The 27,543-nt window shown below is 33.9% G+C and overlaps 1 protein-coding gene across 3 annotated transcripts; it reads left to right on the forward strand.

The window, feature by feature from the left end:
• The first annotated feature begins 16,462 nt into the window (after positions 1-16,462).
• LOC120073789 (polyadenylate-binding protein 3-like) lies at positions 16,463-20,598 on the forward strand. Of its 3 annotated transcripts, none has more exons than XM_039026631.1 (6): positions 16,497-16,721; positions 16,834-16,936; positions 17,039-17,109; positions 19,698-19,889; positions 20,050-20,180; positions 20,274-20,598. In XM_039026631.1, exons 1-6 carry the CDS (start codon positions 16,629-16,631, stop codon positions 20,320-20,322), a joined length of 639 nt encoding a protein of 212 aa, XP_038882559.1. In that variant the 5' UTR covers positions 16,497-16,628; the 3' UTR covers positions 20,323-20,598. The 3 variants fall into 3 exon arrangements, with proteins under 3 accessions (XP_038882558.1, XP_038882559.1, XP_038882560.1); XM_039026632.1 differs by lacking the exon at positions 16,497-16,721 and adding an exon at positions 17,725-18,257 and having other exon boundaries at positions 16,870-16,936; XM_039026630.1 differs by having other exon boundaries at positions 16,463-16,721; positions 16,834-17,109.
• Positions 20,599-27,543: the final 6,945 nt, after the last annotated feature.

The following is a 27,543-nucleotide window of genomic DNA, read 5'->3' on the forward strand; positions in this document are numbered from 1 at the left end:
TTGTTATATTTTTATTGTGAGCATATGTTTTGTTGTTTATTATTTCAGTTGGTCTTACTCAAATATCTAGAAATCTGACTTCAATCCCTAAGTTGAATGGATCGAACTTCAAGATTTGGAAGGAAAGCGTAGAGATACTTCTTGGGTGTATGGATTTGGACTTTGCATTAAGGATCAATAAACCTACTTCTACTGAGGAACAGTCAAATACGACTAATATATAGAAGTGGGAACAATCAAATTGCATGTGTCTGATAATCATTAGGCACTCCATTCTGGAGTCTTTTCGAGGCTTTATCACGGAAAGTAAAAATGCCAATAAGTTTCTTACTCAAATTGAGAATATTTTGCTAAAAATGAGAAAGGGGAAGTAGGTAGTCTTTTGACTTTTTTATCAATGGAAACATAAGGGAGTACGTTATGGAAATGTCCAATCTCGCAGGTAAATTAAAGACACTTGATATCGAGATAAATGAAAATTTACTTGTGCATCTGGTACTTATCTCTCTTCTTACACAATTCACTCAGTTTAAGATAAGCTATTATACTCAAAAGGATAAATGAAGTATTAATGAGCTTATCTCACAATGTATGCAAAAAAAAGATAGGATTAAGAGAGAAAGGACAGAAAGTGCTCATTTGGCAACAGGTTCTCGTGATAAGAAGAAAAGAAAATTTGTGAATGCTACAGAAGAGACATCTCAACAGAATAAAAACAAGAAACAAGCTATTGAAAATATTTGTCTTTTCTGCAAAAGAAAAGGTCACTTTAAGAAAGATTATCCCAAGTACGCCAAGTGGTGTGTAAAGAAGGGTAAACTTCTTACTTTGGTTTGTTCTGAAGTTAATTTAGTTTCTGTACCTACAGATACTTAGTGGGTAGATTCTGGTGCTACTACTCACATAAGTATATCAATGCAGGGTTGCCTATGGAGCTGACCGCCAAGTGATGCTGAAAGATTCATCTAAATGGGCGATGGCAAAGCAGTTCTAGTTGAAGCTATTGGAAACTTTAGATTACTTTTAAAAACTGGTTGTTATTTGGATCTAAATGAGACTTTTTTTGTACTGTCATTTAAATAAAATTTAGTTTCTATTTCCAGTTTGGACAAATTTGATTTTTCTTGTTCTTTTGAAAATAATAAAGTTAGTCTTTTTCAAGATTTTAAGCTTATTGGTACCAGTTCTTTAATTGATAGTTTATATATGCTTGATTCTTTTGCTTCATTTAACAATTTTCTGTTATCTAATTTATGTGGTACAAAGCGTAAATTAAATGAGAATTCCGTTATGTTATGGCACAAACATTTAGGTTGTTGGGTTTTGTGTCCTAATTTTTCTGGAGTCTCGTTGTTTTGTAAAGATACACATTGTTCAATGAATAAAATAAGTGTTATTTAATTCTGGCATTTACTCATATCCAATAAACAAAGCTCTTTGGTTATCTTATATGAACTTAAACATGTATTGTGATATACAAGTGGATCATGACTTAAGTGATAACCTAAATAGGTCTGTAGTATAAGGATTAAGGTGGGATACCTGATCCTGGTGACACTACGGATACGACCCGCTTTGTAGAGGTTTGCAAGAGTTGTAAACTACTATAGATGGTAGATCCTAACCATTCATGTGGAGACATGGAGCGGGGGTGTCTTATGCAAAGAGTTTGTATAAGACCTAGACCACGAGATGACTAGACTCTATATATAACATCGTTGATACTAGAGACTTACATCTCACCTAAATGACCATAGGTGACACAAACTCAATCCTGAGTGTTTTGAGAACTCCTGTCTTTAAGGGCGGTCCTTTGATTAGTATGGGTGAGAGTGGCCAGATTGCCAACTCAACATGCTTACCTTTTTGGAGACTTGTCTGATCTGGGAGCTGGAAACTCAATCCACAATATGGAATTCACTCATTTCCTGAAGTAGGGATAAGTAGAGAGATTACTCCCTTAAGAGCTGATTCCGGGGCTTGAACATAGTGGCCACAACTTCTCTTTGGAAGAGAAGACTCAGTCATAGTAGGATTATGACTTATGTTCATTAGAGGGATCAATGGTACTTAAGGAGACAGATGTAACTACAGGGGCATATGGTTATTGGCCTAACTGTACTTACGAGCGATTTATGAATGGTTGCCGGACTACTGATTAGTTAAGTTGGACACATAATATATCTGTGATAAGGAGAGTTTAGCTATCGATCTTTAGTGGAGTGTCTGGCAGTTAACGGATGGTGGATCCCGTGACTAAAGAGTTTAGTCAATTATTCACGTACCGTTGGAGCTTCGAGCTACAAGTCCATAAGGTCCCCCTGGTACTCAATGGATTCAGTTGAGGATCAGTTCTCGGTGTTGATTTGAAATGTTCAAATTGACAAGAGGTATTTTGATTATATATGATATTAATCAGTATGATGTATGAGATACATCTAGTGGAGGATTGATATAATGAGATTTACATTAAGTAGCATGGAATAGAAAATTAACTATGGTTTATATGTTTAATGAGAAAAAATATTAAAACTATAGGTTATAAATTATAGTATGATAAGTTGGTTATCATTATGTTTATTAATAATATTAATTATTAGATAATTAATTCTTTTTCTTTTAATAACCAAAGTAATGGGTGTTTATTAGAATCATGGTAACCGTGAGTTTAAAAGAAAAATGGTTTTCCTATTTTGAAAAAAAAAGTTTTAACAAACGATTGGAAAAGATTTGAGTTTTTCTCTCTCGGCAAAAGAAACTCACGTAGTCGTCAAGTGAATTCGGATTTACTAAATGACGGCTGGGCGAGCTAAACGATCGTGCAGAGTAGAGTTAAACGATCGTGTAGTGTCTGTAGGCCACAAACCGAGCTAAACGATAGACTAAACAATCGCATAGCTTTTGCTAGACGATCGCTTAACTTTATTTAAATGATTGGGCATCGACCTATACGATATGTCTCCGCCATCTCCCACTTGCCAAGTTGTGTATGCGATCGGTGTTTCCTCCATTTGTCTTCCTCATACCAAGTCCAAACAGAGCCCACTCTCTGGATTCTCACACTGAAAATACCAAGGTCGCCTTGTTGGTGGTGTCAGACTCAACTACACCGTCGAGGATTTCTAAAGGTCGTTCGTAGTACTGTGGAGGCCGTTCGTGTTGCGGAGGAGTTCGCGGTCGAGGAGATCGTTGAGGACGAGCGCGAAGTGTTCGTGCTTTTTTGCGTTCGTGTAGATCGAGCGTTCGAGGTTGCTGATTGTTCGAGCAGTCGCGCAACAGAGCGTGGAGAAGCATCCTCATATGTGTGTAGAGTTTGATCTCTGTTCATTTGAGTTTATTCATGCTGTAGTTTCTCTGTATGAATTGTATAACCGCTTGTTTGAAGTCAACTGTAAATATATGTTCGATCATAATTGTAATTTGGAATAGTCTTGTTCCGCTGCTCATGGAAATCTCGCTTCTGATTTCCTTCATAGGTCACATCTCTAAATAGAAAATTCAGAGACTGTGTCATATGGAATTTTTGATTCTCTTGATTTAAGTAACTTCAATATTTGTGTGGAATGTATTAAGGAAAAACAGACAAACATAAGAAAATTAGGTGCCAACAGATGCTTAGATGTCTTATAACTAATACATACAGACATTTGTGGTCCATTCCCCATGACCTTTTGAAATGGACAACAATATTTTATTACGTTTATAAACGACTATTCAAGATATGGGTACCTATATTTAATTCATAAGAAGTCTCAATCCTTGGAAGTTTTCAAGTCTTTCAAAGCTGAAGTTGAACTTCAACTTGGAAAGAAAATTAAGGCTGTCAAATCTGATCGTGGTGATGAATATTTCGGTAGATATGATGGTTCAGGTGAACAACATCCATAGCCCTTTGCCAAATACCTAGAGGAATATAGAATTGTCCTGCAATACATTATGCCGGAAAAACCCAGCACGAATGGTGTAGCGGAGAGGCGAAATAGAACACTCAAGAATATGGTAAGAAGTATGATTAGTCATTCTTCTCTACCAGAATCCCTTTGGGGTAGGGCACTAAAGACTGCAACATATATCTTTAATAGGGTACTTAGTAAAGCAGTAGCCAAAACCCTTTATGAGTTGTGAACAGGAAAAAAGCAGTATTAGACATCTTCACATATGGGGTTGTCCAGATGAGGTTAGGCCTTATAGGCCTAATGAAAGAAAATTGGACTCAAGAACTATTAGGTGCTATTTTGTTTGATATTCTGAGCGGTTTCGGGATTTCAAGTTTTATGATCCCACTTCTAGATCATTGTTTGAGATAGGAAATGCTAGATTCCTTGAGGATGCTGAGTTTGAGAGGAGGGAGATAACATAAGAAAAGTTGTCTTTGAACAGGAATTGGTTTATTTTCCTTACGTGGTTATAAATGATGTTCAGGCTCCAATTCCTGACTTCATTATTGAACCAATTATAGAACAAGACAACATTGAAGTCCTTGTTGTTGAACCTAAAGTTCAAACTCAACAACCTCAAGAAGTGCCATTAAGAAGATCTACTAGAGAGAGAAGAAGTGCAATTCCAGATGATTATATTGTGTTTCTTCAAGAACATCAGGATGATGTGGGCGTAATGGAAGATGATCCAATCAACTTCCAACAAGCTTTTACAAAGTTTCTGAACTCTAAAAAAGTTGGATAGTGCAATGGAAGAGAAAATAAAATCCATGAAAGACAATAACGTTGGGGAACTTGTCAAACTGCCATCAGGAGTGAAACCCATAGGTTGTAAATGGATATTTAAAACCAAAAGGGATTCACATGGCAATATCGAAAGATATAAGACTCGTCTTGTTGCAAAGGGTTTTACTCAAAAGAAAGGCATTGATTACAAAGAGACTTTCTCTCCTGTTTCATCGAAAGACTCTTTTAAGGTAATCATGGCACTGGTAGCTCATTTTGATTTAGAGCTATACCAGATGGATGTAAAAATTGCGTTTCTCAATGGGAACATTGATGAGATGAATTATATGGTGCAACAAGAAATTTTTATGTCTGGTAATTCAAAGTCTATGGTGTACAAATTGAAGAAATCCATCTACGGTCTCAAACAAGCCTCTTGTCAATGGTATCACAAATTCCATGAAGTGATAACCTCCTTTGATTTTGAGGTGAACATAGTGGATGATTGTGTATATCACAATTTCAGTGGGAGTAAATCAATCTTTCTGATTTTATATGTCGATGACATACTCATAGCTAGTAATGATGTAGGTTTATTGCATGACACTAAGAGATTTCTCAAAAGAAATTTTGAGATGAAGGATCTTGGTGATGCTTCTTTTGTATTAGGAATTGAAATAATGCGAGATCGTTCTCAAGGTATTTTGAGATTGTCACAAAAGAACTACATTGAAAAGATCTTGAGTAGATTTGGCATGAAAGATTGTGCACTGGGAGATACCCCGATCACTAAAGGTGATAAATTTCATTTAGGTCAATACCCCAAAACCACACTCGAGACTAAGGAGATGCAAAAGGTTCCCTATGCATCGGCCATTGGAAGTCTAATGTATACTCAAGTATGTAGCGTCCAGATATTATGTTCATAATTAGAATGTTAGGCAGATATTTAAGCATTCAAGGATGGATCATTGGAAAGCAGCCAAACGTTTTATGAGGTATTTACTGAGAACAAAAGATTATATGCTCACTTATCAGAGATCAAATGTTTTGGAGATCATTGGGTATTCTGATTCTGATTATGCTAGATATCAAGACACTTTGTGATCCACTTTAGGCTATATTTTCATGTTGGCTGGAGGAGCTGTATCTTGGAAAAGTGTTAAACAAACACTTATGGCTTATTCTATCATGGCTGCAGAGTTTATAGCATGTTATGAGGCATTCAATCATGGAATATAGTTGCGAAATTTTGTCACTAGACTGCGGATAGTGGTTGACATAGAAAGACCACTAAAATTATTTTGTGACAATAAGTCGACAGTGATGTATCCAACAACAACAGAAGCAATACGAAGTCAAAGCATGCAGACATGAAGTTTCTGGTTGTTAAAGAAAGAGTTCAGAATGGTCAAACTTCGATAGAACATATGGGAACAAACTCTATGGTGGTAGATCCATTGACTAAAGGTTTACCACCTAAAGTTTTTCATGAGCATGTTGCTTACATGGGTGTTAGTCACTTTTCTGATTCCATGGTTTAATGAGAGTTTGTTATTGAGGATGTTCTTTGACCTTATTTTGTTTATTTTCTATATAGAATAAAGTTGATGGTTTATGTTTTATTATCTGAACTCGTTTATCATGCATGCAGTTTAGCAAAAAGTTTTCTAGAATGATCTCATTAAGGAAATTGGACCAATTGGAAACAAGCATGATCTAGATCACTTTGCATGTAGTTTCCATGCTATCCATCCATACTTGATCTATGTCATTGAATGTATTGAAATTGGTGATCAAGGAAGGTTTAGTTACAAGGGTAGTGACGAAAGTCGCCTTGATTCCGTGCTAATACAGGAGATGGACCAGATTGAATTAAAGGGGAATTCTATTATTGAAATAACCTGTTTATGCGTGTTTAAGGCTTATGTGATTTTATTATATCAGGTACACAGACATAGCCCAAGTGGGAGATTGTTAGACATATTTAAATAATAATATATTTAATTAAAGTATGGGCTATATATGTGGATTAATAATTTATCACATTGGATTATTTTATTAGATTGGGCCCTATTATGTGATATAATTAATTAAAGACCCTAGATTCCTAATTAAGTATGGACTTATGGGTAAGAAGCCTATTCTAGTTAATTAGGGTTTAATGGGAAACCCTAATTGAACTAGTATATAAAGAGACCTTAGGGCTATGGTCCCCAATATACCAAAACAACAAGTAGTCAGTCTTTCTTGAATCCCATCTAGAGAAAGATCCCACAACGGGCATTCGGAATTTTGGTTGAGAAAGACCATAGTTATCTATCATCATCTTGAAGCTATCATTAGTTTCTCAATGGATTCCGGTATGTTATTATTCTTGACAATTTGACATGAATGATCATAGGGTTTATCTATTCAATATAGATTTAAAGTATTTATGTTAACATTCAAGCCCTTAAAAAACACCTATTTAAGAGCCTTGTCTTACAATTATCGGATTTCTCACTTCCTTTTGAAGTAGCTGCTGATGTTTCAAAAGTAGGCATAAGAGTTGTTTTAACACAAAATAAACATCCTATTGAGTACTTTAGCGAAAACTTAGTGGATCAAAGTTAAATTGGAGTACTTATGAGCTTGAATTATATGCATTTATAAGAGCCTTTAGACAATTGGAACACTACCTTCTTTAGAGAGAATTTGTCCTTTTGACTGACCATTCTCTCTTAAGTTCATTCAACAAAGAAAAACATAAGTAGGATGCATGAAAGATGAATTTCCTTTCTCCAACTAGGGGTATATTTAGTATGAGCCTAGGGGGACTCGAACCCTCCCTCAACGTTATGCTCTTTATATATATATATATGGTATAGTATCAAAATTACTAGCTAGTCTAGTGGTAAATCTGAAAGGATACGCGAGTACTTATTGTGGAAGTGATCGCGTCCTCATTCTAATTTTACATAACATATAGAAAATATAAAAGATGGAAACAATATATATAAGATCTATTAAGCATATAATTGTGTAGAAATTAAAATAAGAAAAAGAAATTTGAAAAGTCACATACCATTAAAGACTAATCTCTTCTCAATTCCTCTCCGAAATTCAAACACAACGAATGCTTTGATGATAAAAATGCAACAATTAATCGAACACAAACACATGGAAACCTCATTATTCTCGGGGTAGAGAATCAATGCGAGTTGTGGGCTTCAAGAATAATTTAGAGAAAAGATTTGAAGGAAATAATTTGAGAGAACAAAGCAATATCACACGCACCCAAAATCTACATACTTTATGTGTATTTATAAGTGAGCAAGAGCAAGATGAAAGAACAGATCCATTTATCTTCTATATGCTAATAAATGAGATAATATGAAAAGAAAAGGTTACTTAAAACAAATTCTCTAATTAAAGAACATTTAATTAAACAAAAAAAACTAATTTTCCTTAATTAATAAATATACATAAATTAATAAATACATTCATCTTCCATATGCCAATTGATGAAAGAATATGAAGAGAAAAAGTTATTTAAAACCAATTCTTTAATAAAAAAAACTTTTAATTAAACAAAAACTAATTTTCTTTAATTAATATATATACATAAATTAACTAATTTAATATTATGTATATATAAACAAAACACATTTTCTCATTTAATCAACGATATTTAATATGGATAAGATTCATATTAATATTTGAATCGTATTCAAATAATTATTTTTCTCTCAAATAAAACTTTATATTATAACGTATCATATACATTATATTATATCTCATAATTATATCTTATATAACAATTTTCCTTTATTAATTTGAACAGTTCAAATTAATCCAAATTAATTAAATTCTCACTTATCCCAAATGAGCTAACGAAGGGACCTTATGGACCTATAGTTTGAAGCTCCAATGGTACTTGATTAATAATTAAATTATTTGATCAAATTAATCAACTTTCATTAATTGTCGGTCATTCCACCAAAGACCAACAATTACACTTTTCACACTACAAATATATTTCTATGTCCATTGGATACAACCAATCAACAGTGCATCGACTATTCACAAATTGCTTGTAAGTACAACTAGGCCAAAATTACCTTTTTGCTCATAAGTTACATCTAACTCCTTAATTACCAATGTTTTCTCTAATAACAAGTTATAGTTTAACTATAACCAAACCCCTATTGGCTCCATATTGTTCAAGCCCCAAAATCAACCCTTAAAGAATCAATTTCTCTACTTACTCTAACAATCGAGAATGAGTTAATTTCTTTTTGTATAGCTGTGTTCTTAGCTCCTCAATTAGAAGAATCCTCAAAATGGTAGGCATAGTGAGTAGGCGAAACTGGCCATCTCACCCATACAAATCAAAGGATCGCCTTTATGGGCAAGAGTTCACAACTCATTCAGGATTATGTTCAAGACACTTATGGTCATTCTGGTGAGATGTAAGTCTCATCTATCAACGATATTATATAGAGAAACTATTCATTTCGTGGTTCGATCTTATACAAACTCTTTGTATAGAATACCTCTGCTTACATGTCTCCATATGAATAATAAGATCATTTGTAGCACTTTACAACAACTATAACAATTACAAAATAGGTCGTATTCGTAGTGTCACCAGGATAGTAGTATCCTACCTTATCCATCTACTATAAACCGTTTAGGTTATCACTTAAACATGATCCAACTGTATGTCTATACATACATGTTTAAGTTACAGAAGATAACTCTGGATTTTAGTTTAATTGATTATTGTTTAAGGAAATGAGATGGATCCCTTATGCATCGACTGTTGGCAGCCTGATGTATGCAATGTTATGTACTGCTATGTGGTGGGGATAGTTAATAGATATCAGTCTATTCCAGGATATGATCATTGGACTGCCGTTAAGAATATCCTCAAGTATCTAAGGAGAACGATGTACATGCTTGTTTATGGTTCTAAGGATATGATCCTTACATGATACACAGACTCTGATTTTGAAACTGATAAGGATTCTAGAAAATCCACATCAGGATCAGTGTTCACTCTTAATGGAGGGGCAGTAGTCTGGAGAAGCACCAAGCAAGGGTGCATTGCTGACTCTACCATGGAGGCTGAGTACGTAGTGGCTTGTGAGGCTACTAAAGAAGCTGTATGGCTCAGAAAATTCTTGACTGATCTGGAAGTTGTTCCAGACATGTCAAAGCCCATAACACTTTATTGTGATAATAGTGGTGTTGTGGCTAATTTTCGAGAGCCTAGGAGTCACAAACACGAGAAGCACATAGAGCGGAAGTATCATCTCATCCGAGAAATTGTGCATCGAAGGGACATGATTGTCACGTAGATAGTTTCGAAGCACATTGCTGATCCATTTACAAAGGCCCTCACGGCTAAGGTGTTTGAGGCTCACTTGCAGAGTATGGGTCTACGAGACAGGCCACGTTTAGACTAGGATAAGTGGGAGATTTGTATTGGACGTGTGATACTCTAGTTTATTGTTTTGTGTACTTTATATTTTAGTTTAACTTTTACATTGTATACCCCACTAGCTTAGGTCAAGTGGGAGATTGTTGGGATTGATACCCTAAATTTCGTAGGGTTCTATAGTTTGTAATTGTAATGTACAAACATTTTATTTATGTAATAAAATATATGTGTTTTATTCAACCTCTCACTGGCCCAAGAGGTGTTAGTTTATAGTTGGAGTTCATTAGAGAAATCAGTGGTATTTATGGAGTTAAATGTAACTACAGAGGTAAAACAGTATTTTGACCCAATTGTAGTTATGAGCAATTTGTGAAGGGTCAACTCGCTATTGATTGGTTATATCCATGGACACAGAAATATGTTTGTCGTGCGAAAAGTGCAGCAATCGGTCTTTAGTGGAGTGACCGGTAGTTAATGAATATTGACTAATTTTATTAAAGAGTTTAATTAATTAATCTCGTATTGTTGGAGCTTCTAATCTGTAGGTTCATAACGTCCCATTGTTACCTTACTAAGGATAATAATGAGGAATAATTTGAATTGTTCAAATTACTTAAAGGAATTTCATGTTAATATGACTAATATATAATGTATTTTGATACATTATAAAATATGGTTAATTATATATGTGATCTATAATCCAAACTATATAAGAGAGAGATATTTGAATGAGATTCAAATATTAAATTCATATAAATTGGATTTATATAGAATGATAGTATAAGAGAGATATATGGATATAAATATATGATATTTATATGTTAATAATTAAATCTATATTAAATATGATTTATTATATAGTTATTTAATTTATATGTTAACTGATTAATTAATTGTTAATTAATCAATTAACAAATGATGGAGAATAGAAAGCTTGGAGACGGGTTACTCTCTTCCTATAAATATACCATTATAACCCTTTTAGGGATTTTTTTTTTTTTTTTTTGAAAATGAACTTAGCCTCCACTCTCATATTCTCTCCGCTCTCTATATTCTACTCTCTCAAGAACATTCCTTCAACCTTCATTCCCTCTTCCAAGATGNCTCCACTCTCATATTCTCTCCGCTCTCTATATTCTACTCTCTCAAGAACATTCCTTCAACCTTCATTCCCTCTTCCAAGATGTTAAAGCCCACACATCTAGCTCTTTGGAATCTTAGAACATAACTGGGAAACTCTTGCGGTGGTGTTTTTGTTCATCGAGAGGTTTGAGTTTGTTCGTGACCAAAGGAGAGGAAAACGTGAAGAAGGGGAATCTTCAAACGTGAGTTTTCTTTTTCCATTTCTTCCCCATTAGAAGCATGCTTAGATTTATTTAATGTTTATCCTATGTTTGTATGACTTAGTTAACTGATTTTGTGTTTTATAAAATCGATTTTCAAATTGTATGGCAATCACATGCTTCTGTGAGAATCTGATTCCCTTCAATTGGTATCAGAGCCCAATTTTTACAATTTTGATTTTCGATCTTTAGAAACAAAAGTTATAGAAAATGGTGGGTGAATTTCTATACTGTTTTCACGAGATGATTACTATAAATTTCATTTGGGTGTTTTGGCTTAATATATGTTTTCGGCATTTGGCACATAGACTCATTTTACTTGATTTAATCATGTAAGGGCCTATTGTTTTTGGGCATTTAATCAAGTAATTAAGTCTATAAGTTTGGGTCACAAGTTTTGCAAGTGTTGCTGATGATCATGATGATAAATGGAGGATTTCGATGCAATTTCGAAGCATTTTGTTGCAGATTTCTTGTTTCTAGACTACAACATTGCGACATTGCAACTCTAGCGTCATGACGCTGCGACGCGAGGCGGAAGGCAACCATTTTCCGTAGCGTTGCGATGCTATGTTTGTTTAAGGTTGAGGAGCACGTGAGTGGAAGGTCACTGGTTCAAGGCCAGTAGTTGCCATTTTTACTTTGGTTGTAATTTTATTTGTTTATAGTTAAATTAATTCATATAATTTAATTATTTTGTTAAGGTGCCAAATATTGGTATATTAATGCATTTTATTTAGTTTAATGTGCATGAAATGTATGTTTAAATTATATGATTTATATGTTGCATATTGTATGCCATATAGATTTAAAATTCCCACCTTAGGATAAATATGTTTCATGCATCTTTTAATATAAGTATTATATTAAAAAGTTGATGATGATGCACCTTTCTTGATTATAACATGTTTTTAACATGTTTCTGTTGCTTGTGCTCATTTATATGAAAGTTGATGATGCACCTTAGTAGGAAGAAAAAAATCATGATTTTTTACCCCATTAAAAAAAAATCTTGTCATCTCATGCATATTTAAGTGCTTTGTTGAGTCATTTTGAATTTTCAATGCCAATAATTGGATTATTTTACTCGGATTTTTGTTGTCAACCCGAAAAGTCTACCTTCGGTTTGAGAGTAACCTTTCTTGTCTGAGTGTAATGCTAGACTAAAAGAACAAAAGAAGTATTGAGCCTATGTGTTTGAATAAACAAGGAAAGAGAAAAAGATTAGAATAATAGAAGAAAATGAAAAAGAAAGAAAGAAAAGGGTGGGAGCATTTAAAATTTAAAAAAATGGTGTGAGTACATGGAAAGGAGTGAAAAGAGTTACCCCCATTATGATCAGTTAGAACACTCGCATGAAAAGAGTGGGTACAAATCCCTACAACAGATGTGTGAAAGCTAACACCCCTAGGTAAAATAGATGCCCTTTATTTTTAGTTGTGTACGTGTTAGGCCCCCTAGTCAGAGTATTGCCCTTTTTATAAGATTAGGTAGCTCGAAGGCCAGTAACCAAACCAGAGTAGGGAAAAACAAATTGAGAGCTTGATTAAACCTTTCCGAGTATGCTTAGGGTTAAAATAATGAAACTTTGCACTCAATCATACATGATTTAACTTGAAAAGTATTTTAAAATGTATTTCAATTGATTGTTTGTGGTCGGATTGCCTATGTGATTGCAAGCATACCTTGGGAATTGTTAAAACTTGAATCACGAACCATGTAACCAAGCGAATGAGTTATTGCGTGATTATTTGTATTTCTACCTTGCTTAGGGACCATCAAGAATTAAGTTGGTGGGTGGTTTGATAGCTCCTAAAAAGGGCTATCTTTTCCGACTTTATTCAGGTTCGTTCAATGATTTTATTGAATTATTCCTTGAATTTTGTAGGTTTTGAGCATTAAAGAAGTAGAACGGACCATCATAGCTAAATCAGGCTAAAATAAGTCCAAACAGAGCTTTAGAAGTATCAACCAAATGAAGAGGCAAAAATGACAAAAATACCCTTGAGGAGCATCGCTATCCTGTGCTTTACGTTTGAAGGCAATAATTGTTGTTTCATGGAGTGTTGTGACCTTATGCTTTACGCCCTATCTTACACTGTCAACTCGAGAGCTCATATTCATGGAGCGTCACGACGCCACGGGGGAGCGTTGAACGCTCCGAAGTTTGATGGAAATCTCACCCTTGCAGTGCGCCTGATCAGATGGAAAGCGTAGCATTGGGCATCATTACACTTGAGACTTATGCTACAACAAAACTCCAGAGCGTAGCTATGCTCCATCTTAGCATCGCTATGCTCCGACAACGATTAAATTATTGTGCATTTATTTACAATTAATCATGATTTCTAATGTTTAATGATAGAAAACAAGCGGAATATTTTCCTATCCTTGAGTATTGTTTTTTTATTAAATTATTTAAGAAAATATTCAATGCTCTATAGTTTTCTTGCAATTTACTTCGTACTTTATTTTAAATTCTTGCATGATCACCACAAAATTCCCCTTGTTATCGTTGAATTCGATAATCACGCTAAAATAGGTTATAGATTCCCTTGGTTCGACCCGATCTTGCCGCTATTGCTACACCTTGTGTTAATAGTAGACTTGATCGGTATGTTAGAAATTTTATTTGATCGTCTGAGTGAGATTTGCGACACATGTTCTTAGGTACAATCAAAAGGAAAGCCTATTAACAATACTTAGAACTAAAGCAACTGCTTTTGAATATCTCCTTGACTTACATTCTAATGACTCGGATTTTGGTAAAGTTTCGTTATAATGCACAAATCATGTTAATTCAACTGATTTCATATTTTTTATGGATGCCTTTTCAAAGGTGATTTATTATGCATTCCTCGTATAAAGTGGTCTCTTTGGACACTTTGGAAGAGATAAAATATTAAATCTCATATTTCAAAGATACTATTGGCCTCAATTAAAAAAGGATATCCAAAATTTTGTTAAAAGATGCTTTACTTGTCAAAAAACAAAAAAAAAAAAAAAAAATCTTTAACCAATGTTGGATTATACGTCCCTTTACCAACTCCAACAAATATTTGCGAGGACTTATCTATGGATTTCATCCTTAGGCTGCCACATATTCAAAAGAACTTTGATTTAGTTATGGTTGTAGTAGACCACTTTAGTAAAATGACTCACTTCCTACCATGTAAAAAGACTCATGATGTTGTTTATATTGCTAACCCATTTTTTTCAAGATTGTCAGATTGCATGGAATCCTTGTACAATTGTTTTGGATAGGGATATCAAATTTCTTAGCCATTTTTGGAAGACTTTATGAAAATTTTTTGATACTACACTCAAGTATAATTCCAAAGCACATTCGCAAACCGATGGACAAACCGAGGTGACAAAGCGGACGCTTGGAAACCTGGTTCGTAGCTTATTAGATGACCGTCCTAAGCAATGAGATCTAGTCTTGGGACAAGCTGATTTTTCCTTCAATTTTATGAAAAATGGATCAAATGGGAAGTGTCCATTTGGAGTGGTTTACATGAGAATGCCAAGGTTAACTGTGGATTTGATAAACTTACCTACTTCTATTGATATTAGCAGTGAAGTAGAGTCAATGGTTGATCGAAATGTTAAACTCCATAAAGAAGTACAAGCCAATATTAACCAAGCCAATGAGACTTATAAGAAGATTGCAAACAAGCATAAACTTTTCACCAATTTAATGAAGGGGATCTAATGATGGTTAACTTGAGGAAGAATCACTTTTCGACTGGGACCTACAACAAACTAAAAAACAGAAACCTTAGACCATTTTAAATAACCCAAGCTTATGGAGCCAATGCTTACAAACTTGTTCTTCCATTAGATTTACACATTAATCCAATATTTAATATCGCCGACATTTATCCATACAATGCTCCTAAGGGCTTCCAATTAGCACCATAATTGAAGAAATCTTGGGGGAGAGTTTGATTTTAAGGGGAAGGATTATGATGTAGTCTTTATTTTTTTATTTTTTATTTTTTTTTTATGATTTATTAGGTTTAGAATTAGTTTCATAATTGATTAGGATTATGGTTACTTTCCTTGATTGATTAGGATTAGGATTAGTTTTTTTGGTTTACTAGGATTTTATGATTAGCTTATTTGTAAATAAAGTCATGATTAGTTTATTTATAAAGTTATCAAAACAATAATATTTCGATAACTTTTGATCATTAATAAAATTCTCTTATTTGGTATACACCACACCATCTATCATTGAAGACAATGGTAGATGTCTATCAATATTTATCACTGATAGTCTGCAACATCTTTCTATATTTGAAAATATTTTTAGTAGTTTTTTCATTTAAAACAATTTTCCATTAGATAATGACGTGACATGTCCATTGAATAATAAATTAGTTGTTTTGATGTTAAAGTGAATTTAACCTAGACATGATCTTTCTCTCTAGAGATTAGAGGTTCAATCCTCCATCCCTACACTTGTTGTATTTTTTTTTTAAATAATTGTTTTGACTACAAAAAAGTTAAACATGCTAAATTAAAAAAAAAAACATGATAAATTTGTGTCCATTTTTGGCAAAGGTTGTTATTAGCTATTTTACTGTAGTTGAGATGTACTAATTAACTTTTTTTAAAAGATTTTTTTAATTAAACAACAATTAATTACAAAACAACATCATTAAAAAGAAGGACACAAATCATGCAGAGAAAAATGAACAAAAAAACTCATGCTCAACTACTATCTTACTCGCAAGAGATGCATCAAGAAAGAAAAGATAGTGATCTTAAAAAATGTAAGTAATGGTTTGAGGGATTGAAGTATGGTTATATGTGCATCGACTTGCTACTATAAAGATGCCAGACAGAGATTGTAAAAATTAAGCACTTTCATGGTACAAAGCTAAATTCTATACTTAAACTGACTTTAGTGTGGAGTAAATTTGAGACAAACCCTAATCCAGTTCATTGCAATTTAGGAACTGTAATGGAGAGCTCCATGAACCAAAGGTCAAGTATTTGGGCTGAGCTCTCATGGACTTGGGTTGTTGACTCAGGCTTGGGACCTTAATAAACAGCCCTTTGAAATCAGTCTGTCTCTTAACTGTTCAGTGTTCATTATAAAATGGTCCACGGTTGGGCTTTCTAGAGTGTAGATTACCCTATATCCTATTGCAAACGCCGGTTCGGACACAGGGAAGAACGGAAATGGACGAAGAGGAGCACGAGGTTTACGGCGGAGAGATCCCGGTCGAGGAGGGCGACATTGACATGTCTGCCGCCGATGACGACGCCATCAAGGTTTCCTCTGCCCCCTTCCTCACAACCATATAGATCGATGATCGGTATGCTTGTGTCATGAAAGCTTCATCTCTATGGTATGTAAATTTGTTGTGTTCTGTGGATACTGCAGGAGCTGGACGAGATGAAGAAACGATTGAAGGAGATGGAGGAGGAAGCAGCTGCTCTTCGCGAAATGCAAGCCAAAGTAGAAAAGGAAATGGGCGCTGTTCAAGGTTTACCTCCATCTCGAACTACCTTAGACTATATTAATTTTGAAATTTCGTATGAAGCTACTGTAGAACCTTCAGTTTACCTGATTACGATGTCTTTTACAGATCCTGCTGGTTCGGCTGTAAGTCAAGAAAGCAAAGAGGAAGCAGATTCAAGATCCGTGTTTGTTGGCAACGTGAGATGAGAACTATGGTCTTGATATAAGTTTCTAACGTTATTCTTCATATAGTGCACTTTTCAATTGATCAAATGCCATTTCACAAGCATGCTGATCTTGATAATGTTTGTTTTGCAACCTGACAAATGCAGCTTACACTACTAGCTAATTTGTTTTGGTTTTAATTTCTGTAGATGAGCATATCCTAGGCGAAGATTAGGTTTACGTAGATGTTATTTATTCCTGCACAACAGTTGCTGTGTTAAACTTTTACCTTTTATCTATCTCAAGTTAAATCTAACTAGGGTTTGATAAAATGATTTTGAGTTCGTTTTCGTTTTTATTGGTATTTGGAGTTCCACGAACTCAAGTCAGAGATATTGCAATCACGTATTACTTAAGGCCTGAAAGCGAGAGTTTTAGATATATCAGTTTGGTCCCTGTTTTGTGTGCGTTATCAGGCCTTTTGCTGGCTTTAGTTTTAACTTGAAGTGTTAAGTGTTGATGTATCCATTTAGCTAGAACTCTTGCCCTATGTTTGTTTTTATTCTTTATTCCTTTGTTATGTTGTGGATGTGCTTCTTCACCATGTCAGAGTAGATGTTTAACTTATTTGTCTCACTATGATCGCAGGGTCATTCATTTTACACGAAGTTCTCAGTATTTGCTCTGGGATGATTGCAATATAATTCTGTTAGGAAAAATTACTTATTTTGTCATTAGGATTGTATTCAAGCAGTAAAAGAAAGAAAATCTTATCATGTTTGAAACAAATTGAAGGAAAAAAAGATCAAAACAAAAGAAAAGAAGTTTCTCCTGTTTACGGAAAAAAGAAAAAAGAAAGAAAGAAAAGAAAAGAAAAAGAAAAGAAAAGAAAAAAAAGAAAGAGAAAAAGGAATATTCAAAAAGATAGTACAAGATGGAAAAGAAACCTTTGTAATTGATAGAGTGGAACTGAGTAGCTGAGAATAAAGAAAAAGAGGAAAAGGAATGTGAAGATTGGGAAAATGATGTTGGTTGATTTAGTTCATTTGAACTTAGGTAGGGATGGGAATGTGAATTAGAGAAGCTTCAACTTCAATACATGAGGGCATGATCACATCTATGGAGGCAAGTCATTTGCATGCAATGTTAGTTGCAGAGCATTGTTGCTGCTGGGAATGATGGTAATGGTAACTTATGCTTCATAAATGAGGGCTATTTAACTGTCCTTGGGAGGGTGCATAATTTTGCTTTTCTTGTAGCTTTGATTTCCATATCTTGGTTCTATTTATCTCCCTCGCAGGTATTGCTTACTGGAAATTTGTCACTGGCAATTATCTATACCTCAGTGGATCAGTTTCATCCTCTTGATAGCTTTTAGCATAATTTATTGGGAAATTTTCATAGATAGAAAAAATGTTAAATTATTTATAGAAATAGCAAAAAGAACACTAGACTTCTAGCAAGCGTTTATCAGCAATGGACTTCTATCAGTTTCTATCACTGATAGACATTGATAGACTTCTATCAGTTTCTATCAAAGAAGATTATAATTTTATTATTTTGTGTAAATAATTTTCCTTATTTTTCTATTTTTGAGAATCCCCCTCATTTATTTCCTCCTTCCTTTTAATTTTATTTTGTGAGGTTTTGACTTCTGAGTGCCTTGTAATATAAGAGTTGTGTTTCTAGCAAGTCTATGCTTCAAATAAGTAGGCTATCTAAGTAGAAGAGATATTGAGTTTTCATTTACGGCACAGTATCCCTCCATGATAGGCCGCTTGGCAGTTACCAATGAGTGATTTATTTGACGTCAGTGTCAATTAAATTAAAACTTGAAGTTGAGGGGTGGAGAGTTTTAAGTAGTCGTTAGGACAGTTTTAGGATTTATGGAGATGGGGGATGAGAATTGCTCACGTAGTTTATCCTGTCTGAAGGAGATATATATACTTGGTGCCAAATGAACTGTGTATTTTTAAGAGTGGACAATGCTTGAGGAGAGGTGGTAATTACTAGACATGCACTTAAATTAGCTCTCATGAACCATAATAGCACTACACGTTTATGGATGAGAAACACGTCCCCAAGAGATGTTAGAATGTCGATTGCTTAAGATTGTCTTAATTGTCTCCTTTTGTTGTGGTTAAATAATAGGGTTGGGGTTGATTTTATAATTGATATGTCTGCAAACTAAATGAAATTAAAAGAGCCTTCTGTGGTTGGCATGCGCCATGATGCATACAAAAGTAAAGATAAAACTAAAAAATTCTTTGAAGACATGACCATCGGTTACTGATGTTGGAGTAAATATTGTACACTAAGTCAATTACTTTTCAGTTGCTCTAGGAGCAGTTATGCATGAAGATTGGTTCATCTTTTTTTCAAGTTTTAACTTTTAAGATTAAGGATCACACGGTCCTTTGATCAGATTAAAAGAGAATCAATGAACATGTTTGAGCTGTTTATTACTTTGGATTGTAATGAAATATGCCTACTTTTTTAGATGGTTCTCTTTGGTATTATACTGTTATCTGTTTCCATGCTTCTTTTAAGATGTAGTTTGTGTTTTATGGAAAATTATGCGTCTGATTAAATAATCTTTAAGGTGGAATTGAAACTTGCAGGTTGATTATGCATGTACACCTGAAGAAGTGCAGCAGCATTTCCAATCTTGTGGTACTGTCAACAGAGTTACTATTCTCACGGATAAATTTGGTCATCCTAAGGGCTTCGCTTATGTGGAGTTTGTTGAAGCCGAAGCTGTTCAGGAGGCACTCCTTTTAAATGAGTCAGAGTTGCATGGAAGGCAATTGAAGGTAGTTCATCGGAGAAGGATGATTTATGCTTATGTTCTGTCAAGTATTGGACATTGGCATACTAATTATACATTCTATTATTGGCGCCATTATCTGTATATGTAGTTCAAGTTCTAATAACTTCTGACAAATGGTTTTAATGTCATTCTATTAATCTCAGGTTCAACAAAAGCGAACAAATGTTCCTGGGATGAAGCAGTATTTTCCTCAGCGTTACAGTCCTTACATGGGTTATCGATCCAGGAGGCCTTACGTGCCCCCTTATTTTTACTCACCATATGGAGGATATGGGTAAGTTTCCTGCATGACACACACACACACAGATATAGATTAATATCTTTGAGGGGTTGATACTCAAATCATTTTCCTCACATCCTGCTGCAGGAAGACACCCCGTTTCCGAAGGCCTATGCGATACATGCCATACTACTAGGACGGGCTTTGCCCATAACTAAATTACCATGTGAAACTATATGTATGATTTTACTCTGGTTTAGAGCCAATAGAACTATGGATTTGATTATCTTCAGACTTTCTTATTGCAATTACATCAAATGATCTAATGTATGAGATATGATAATAGTTCATCAGGAACCTATATCGTAGCATGCTTGATCTTTTTAGGAGGTTTCTGGGATTTCTTTCTGTTATACGCATACAGGTTTAGGGAGAGAGTGATTCAGTGAATGTCTACTTGGATATTTCTGCCTCTACTATCTTCTCAAGTGATTTACTCAGGGGACAGGAACTTTCAATGAGAAATGTTAAGTGGTTTATCATGTCAAAACTAATTTTTGGTTAAATTACAGTTTGAAGTTTAGGTTTAGTTATAGGGTAATTGCAAATCGGTAACTATTTATAAGATTAATAATTAAGTGTATATCAAAATTTTAAAAAAGAGATCAGTGCTAGACTTTATTGATAGACTCCTATTGCGAGATAATCACTCTTACCAGTGATATAGTTTATCATTAAGAATTGTTTGGGGTGTTGAGATGATATAGGATGTTAGGAGTTTTGATGTCTGTGTTTTGGTGTGTAGAGTTGTTATGTTTGAGTTGATATGTTTGTGTTTGGGTGTGCAGAAGAGTTGTTATATCTGAGTTCATGTCTGTATTTGGGTCTGCAGGGTCTATATGTCAGTATTATCTAGTTCAATTTTTGTACTTTAGAATAATTTGCCTGGATGAATATTATTTTTTAAAAAAAAAAATTATAATCCAATTATTATATCAATTCTATTTGGAATAATACATTGATTGTTTTTTTTATTAATTCTTTCCAATATCAAGATATGGTATACAGTTCGATTTTATATTATTCATTCCAAACTTTTCATTAAGAAAGTTAAATGGTTTTACAAAATAATATTTGTATTTATATCTATGGCCACATGTCACGTGCCATTTGTATGTCACAAAAAATCAACAAATATATGATATGGAATAAGAGATTAGGAGAAGTTATAAAAAATAATAACAAACCAACTTGTAAATACCAAGAATGTAATTAGTTAGTCTTGCCTAATAAATGCATGCAATATTGATCAAGTATGAACGATCGGGTAAAATTGAGTATGACCAAGTATGATCACGCATGATCGAGTATGAACTATCGAATATGATCGAGTATATTCAAGCATGATCGAGTATGAACGATCGAGTATGATCGAATTTAATTCTGCTATGATCAAGTATGAACAAATATGATCGAGTATAATCAAGTATGAATGATCGAGTATGATCGGGTATGGTCGAGTATGTTCAAGCATGATTGAGTATGAACGATCGAGTATGAACGATCGAGTATGATCGAATATGATTGAGAGAGACGTGAGAGAGAGGACTACCGATACACGTGAAGTGGAAGGAAAATGAAATGTGACATACGATACGTGGAGGAAAATAAAATGGTGAACACGAAACATGGAAGGAAAATGAGTCCACAAACAATTCAAATAAGTGAGATAGGATAATGAGTCCCCAAATATTTTGCCACTATTAAAGTTAATTAAAAATTTTCATATGATGTTAAAGTGATCATAGTTCAACTAACATATTATATATGTTAGTGATCAAGAAGTCTATGATTTGAACATTTCAACAATTGTACTAACAAAAATCATATGATAATTTCTTCTAAAAAGATCATACGATAATTATTTTTAGTTAATTAATTAAAAGTTATATCTAAGACTAATGGTGAACATTAGTGAAATACTAATGGGTACAAGTGTAAAAATTAGAATAAAAAGAATAATTATTTGTTATAACAAAAATTATTTAATTTTTTTTTTGTCATATATTAAACTGTGTTGGATAATTAAGTGTGCTACATAAGAATGGATGCAATAGACGATAAATCTAAATATATATCTTAAGTTTATATATAAACAATTTCTTCATAAAAACAAAAATTCAAAACATAGAAATATAGACAGGCTTGATTTGGAACAATAAAAGTCCCAAAAAAATTCATGATATTTTACCCAAAAAAAAAAAAAAAAATAAGAATTCCATTTTTTTTTTCTCAGAAATAAATTGGAGAAGTCTACAATATTCCAAAATTATGTGGTAAATAAATTATAGCAATGATAGATATGCCAATATACTGAATTAGACAACAAAATGATTGAAAGATATGAAAGCCAAGTGCATGATAAAAAATAAAAATAAAAATAAAAAAGACAACAAAAAACAAAAAACAAAAAGCAAACAATTCATCACCTAAATATCTTTCAATGATAGAGACACGCACTTGCCATATTTATCATTAATATACCAAAAACTTATTATTCATAAATATAATATATAGGATAAATAGGCAAATTCGATGTAATATCAATATTAAATTTCATTGGTCTATTTTTTAATTATGTATACTTAGTCAAAGTGAACATTCAACTCATATATCTCGTATTAATAATTTGGTGGAATCTCCGCTTTTATTGTACTAAAATAAAAAAAAAAAAAGGAAATTTTCAAAAATTGTAAAAATAAGGAAAATTATTTACACAAAATAGAAAAATTTTAATTTTCTTTAATAGAGGTTGATAAATGTTGGTAGAAGTTTATCAGAGTCTATCGGTGATAGAAAGTGATAGAAGTTCATCAGTGTCTTTTTGCTATTTCTATAAATAGTTTGACATTTTTTCTATCTGTAAAATTTTCTCATAAAAAAAATGGCTTGCTGCATAAATAGAATTCAAGCTGAAAATAATAGAATATGTAGTACAAAAATAAAATAATTGCATATATAGAACAAAAAATGGTAAAAGACTAAAAAGACCACACCTGGCCACCATTTTGCTCGCTTCTTCCCGATTTTCTCAAATTGAAAGCTATCATTGATAGCTGCTATCAATGATAGACACTGATAGCTACTATCAATTGCTATCATTGATAGTTGCTATCAGTGTTAACTTTCAATTTGATAAATATTAATACAATCTTCAAATATTAGCTTTTAATTTGCTATAAGTTATCAATGACTATCATTAATACACTTTTATTAATTGGAATCAATTTTGAAATATTAACAGTTAAGACTATCGGTGGCTATCAATTATAGACTTTTATTAAGTAGTTATCAACATTGAAAGAAAACCAGTAATTTTGAAAGATTGAGCTATACCGGTGATGGAAAACTATCAGTGGCTATCACTGATAAACTTTCATAAATCACTATAAACTTTTGAAAGATTAACACGGTAACTATCACTAATAATCTTCTAACGTGGCTTCACTGATAGTAGCTATCAGTCGCCATCATTGATAAACTTTCATAAATTAGAATCAACCTTGAAATAATTACACTTAAGGCTAGCAATGATAGACTTCTATAACTAGTTATGAACTTTCAAAGAAACTCGATATATAGATTTCACCTAACTTCTATCACCGATATTAGTAATATCACTTGTATCATGTGTTAGGATTGATGCCTTAAAGTCTCATGTCCTGTAGTTCGTAAATAGTTTGTATGAACGCTTGTGATGTATAATATATGATATTTACTTCACTTCTTGATTTTGCTCATCTGAATATTTTATTTGCTTTACCACAAACCAATAAACTAAAATCTCTGGTTATCTTTATGCAACTTAAGCATGTATGTGGTGACATACAAGTAGATCATGTCTTAAGTGATAACCATAATGATCTGTAGTTTATGGATATAGGAGGGAAACCTTATCCTGGTAACACTATGAATGCGGCCTGCTTTATGGAATAGTTACAAGTGTTGTGACTTGTCACAGATGATCCGATCCTGATCATTCGTGTAGGGGACATGCGAACGGGGGAGTCCTATACAAAGAGTTTGTATAAGACCTAACCACGTTATATAACACCGTTCATGATAGAGACTTCACTTCACTAAGATGAGCATAGGTAACATGACCTCAATCCTGAGTGAGTTGGGAACTCCTGCCATTGAGGGCGGTCCTTTGATTGGCATGGGTATGAGTGGCCAGGCCGCCGACTCAAACCTACCACTTTGGGGATTCATCTGATTTGGGAGCTGGGAACTCAACTACACAAGATGGAATTCACTCCTTTCCCGAAGCAAAGGTAAGTAGATAGATAGCTCCCTTAAGGGTTGATTTCAGGGCTTGAACGATGTGACGCCACACATCTTCTCCTGGTCCAAGAGGTGTTCAGACATAGTTGGACTATGTTGTATTGTTCATTAAAGGGATCAGTCGTACTTAACGAGTAAGATATAACTACACGGGTAAAATGGTAAATTGGCCCAACTGTACTTACGAGCATCTATGAAGGATTATCGTACTCATGATTGGTTATACCCGATGGACGCAGAAATATATCTGTGGTAAGAAGAGTTCAACTGTATATTCTTTAGTGGAATGCCTGACAGTTAACGGACGATGGATCTCGTGGCTAAAAATTTTAGTCAACTATTCACGTACTATTGGAGTTTCGAGCCATAAGTCCATAGGATCCCCTTGGTAGCTTGGATAAAAGTTGAGAATTAGTTTTTGGGTCAGTTTGAAATGTTTAAATTGACAAGAGGAAGTTCGATTATATATGATATAATTGAACTGGTTAATTATATATGATATGATTGACTAATTGTATGAGATATATTATTTTGAAGAAAATTGAATATAAATATGATTTATATCAAGTAGAGAAGAAAACACTACAGTTGACATATGATATCAAACTATAGGTTAAGAGTATAATATGATTATATTCATTATTTTATTAATAAGGCGATTTTGAGATAATTGACCGAAATTTTCTCTGGATTCGTGCAAAAGTTGGAAGTTGAATTCAGTTCTTGTAACTGAAGAATAAAATGAAAATAGTTTTCATTTTGCTACACATGCTAATTTGCTCACGGTGTGAAATCCTTGTATCACTTAGTGTTGAGAGCCTATGATAGTGCCCGCCTTCCTAAACGATCGCACGCCTGCGTTTCTAATTGATCGCCCACGATTATCTAAACGATCGCTTACCTTTGCTAGACGATTGTTAGCATTTACTACACGATTGTGTACCTCAACCTAGATGATCAAGCACCTGACTATACGATAGTCATTCCTTTTCTCCCACTTGCTTTTGTAGTATACAATTGCTTTTCCTCCTCCCCTCTACCAATTCCATTAAAGTCCACCCTTTGGATTTTCACTCCGAGAATACTGAGGGCTTCGAGTGGGGTGTCGTCCCCGGTTGCTGTTGTTCGTGTGCTGCTAATTGTGTAGACGACCGTAGTGCTGCTAGGCGATTGTTTGCTGGAGGAGTAGGAACGAGAGGAGTTCGTTCATCGTTGAACCGAGTTCTTGTGAAGACTGTCTTCAACTGGTAAGTCTCTCAGTTTTTTATATTTATCTTATAAAGCATGTTAGTAATTAGTGTTTTCAATGCATATCTGTATATTATAATGTATGTGTGGAAATTCTGTCACAATGAAATTGGAAATATCCGCTTCTGCTCATAAGTACTCTTGTATAAGAGTTTCTTCAATTGGTATCAGAGTCAGGTTTCTGATATTCCAATTTCATTGATACAAAGTATAGCATATACATTCTCGGTGGGTGCAGTATATCTTCTTTTTGTTTTAATAGTTAAATCGTTTGTGGATGTATGGATTAATGGAGTTTTTTTAGATGAAACCTCGGTATGATAATTCTTTTACATTTCAGTTAATTGTAAAAGCCCCTGCGTTTCTTGGCATAATTAATTGCTATCGAGTTTGTAATTTCAAAGTTAGTTTGAGTTTTGAGTCGTTCGTGAAGAAGATCGGAGCAAGGGTTGCTCTTCTTCGAGGAAAAAGACGACCAAGTGTTGGTCGGGTCGTGTAGATGATGGGATAGGCAATCGCTGAGTATCGGATGCTCGGGTAACATGCGCGCGCACTAGACGATTGTATAACTCAGCAAGCCTCATCGCTTAGTAACTGACTATACGATTGCAAAGTAAAGGCGCAGCAAATCGTTTACCTTTTTGCATGTTAAGCGATCGTCTAGATGATTAGGCTTCACAAGTCGTTGTCGTCTAAGCGATCGTTTAGCTTTTCGCACTATCGTCTAGTATGTGCTAAGCGATCGTTTACTTGGAGGTGTTTACTAAACAGTGGAGCTTCGTTCGACGATTCAAGACCCGGCTCGCCTGTGAACCGGTTTGCTCGTGAGAAAAATGTAATAGGTAGAATTTTTTCATTCCGATTTTGTAAAGGTTCATCTCGGTTCATTAAACTTTGGTTTATACATGAGAAGTATGTTTATTATATGTCATATGGTATGCACATATAGAAAAATCCCACCTTAGGTTCTGCATTGGCCATGCATCATCTCTTTATTATAAATGTTATAATTTAGAGAAGCATGATTTAAAATTATGTAAGAGCATGCTCATGCATCATATAATATAAGAGTTATATTTATGCATGCATAAAAAGCATTGACATGCATCATCTTTATATTATAATTGTTATAGTATAAGGGTGTATGGAAAACATGTTTGCTTGGTTATTACATGTATATAAAAGTTATGTATAGTAATGACTGGACATTGCATGAAGCATGACACATAGGTTTCTTTATAAACGTTATAAATACTTTTTTATATACAATGTGTTTTAGTTCTTTCTTTTTAAAGGCTAAAGAGAAACTAAAATTAAAAGCAATAAGAAAGACATGCATGCTCACTTAGGATTAATTCATGGTTTTAAAATGTTTAAAACTTGGATGACATAGACCTAAGATCATGGTTCTAATATGATTAGCAACCCTTAGGCTTTAATCTTTTAATCAGTTTAATAGGATTAAATTGACTAATAAAAGGTTAAAGTGTAGCAAATCTATCTATAAGGGACCTTTTTGTCTAAGGCGAGTTTTGTCTAGGCTGGGGTATTTAAGTTGACGGAAACGTAACACCCCTACCTGGGAACCTAACTGGAAAGGTGAATTAGATAGATATGATGCATGCATACAAGTTAAGGACAGTCCATTAAAGTGTTTAAATGTGACTACTTGAACTTGTTCATATTTCATAGACAAAAGTAGTTTATGAGCAGACTTAACAAGATGACTTAGACTAAAATCAGTAGCTGGATTGTCTAAGTTAATGAACCCCTAGGTAGAACATTTAGTAGGAGGTACTTGGGGCATATGATGCTTCATTTAAAC

Source organism: Benincasa hispida, chromosome 3 (genome assembly GCF_009727055.1).
Source record: "Benincasa hispida cultivar B227 chromosome 3, ASM972705v1, whole genome shotgun sequence".
NCBI classification, from domain to species: Eukaryota; Viridiplantae; Streptophyta; class Magnoliopsida; order Cucurbitales; family Cucurbitaceae; genus Benincasa; species Benincasa hispida.

Bases quoted from the DNA above. Each gene is read 5' to 3' on its own strand.
- LOC120073789 (XM_039026630.1), top strand. From the start codon at position 16,629: ATGGACGAAGAGGAGCACGAGGTTTACGGCGGAGAGATCCCGGTCGAG. The intron at 16,722-16,833 runs GTTTCCTCTGCC...TGGATACTGCAG, and splicing joins CCGATGACGACGCCATCAAG to GAGCTGGACGAGATGAAGAA. The intron at 17,110-19,697 runs GTGAGATGAGAA...TGAAACTTGCAG, and splicing joins GATCCGTGTTTGTTGGCAAC to GTTGATTATGCATGTACACC.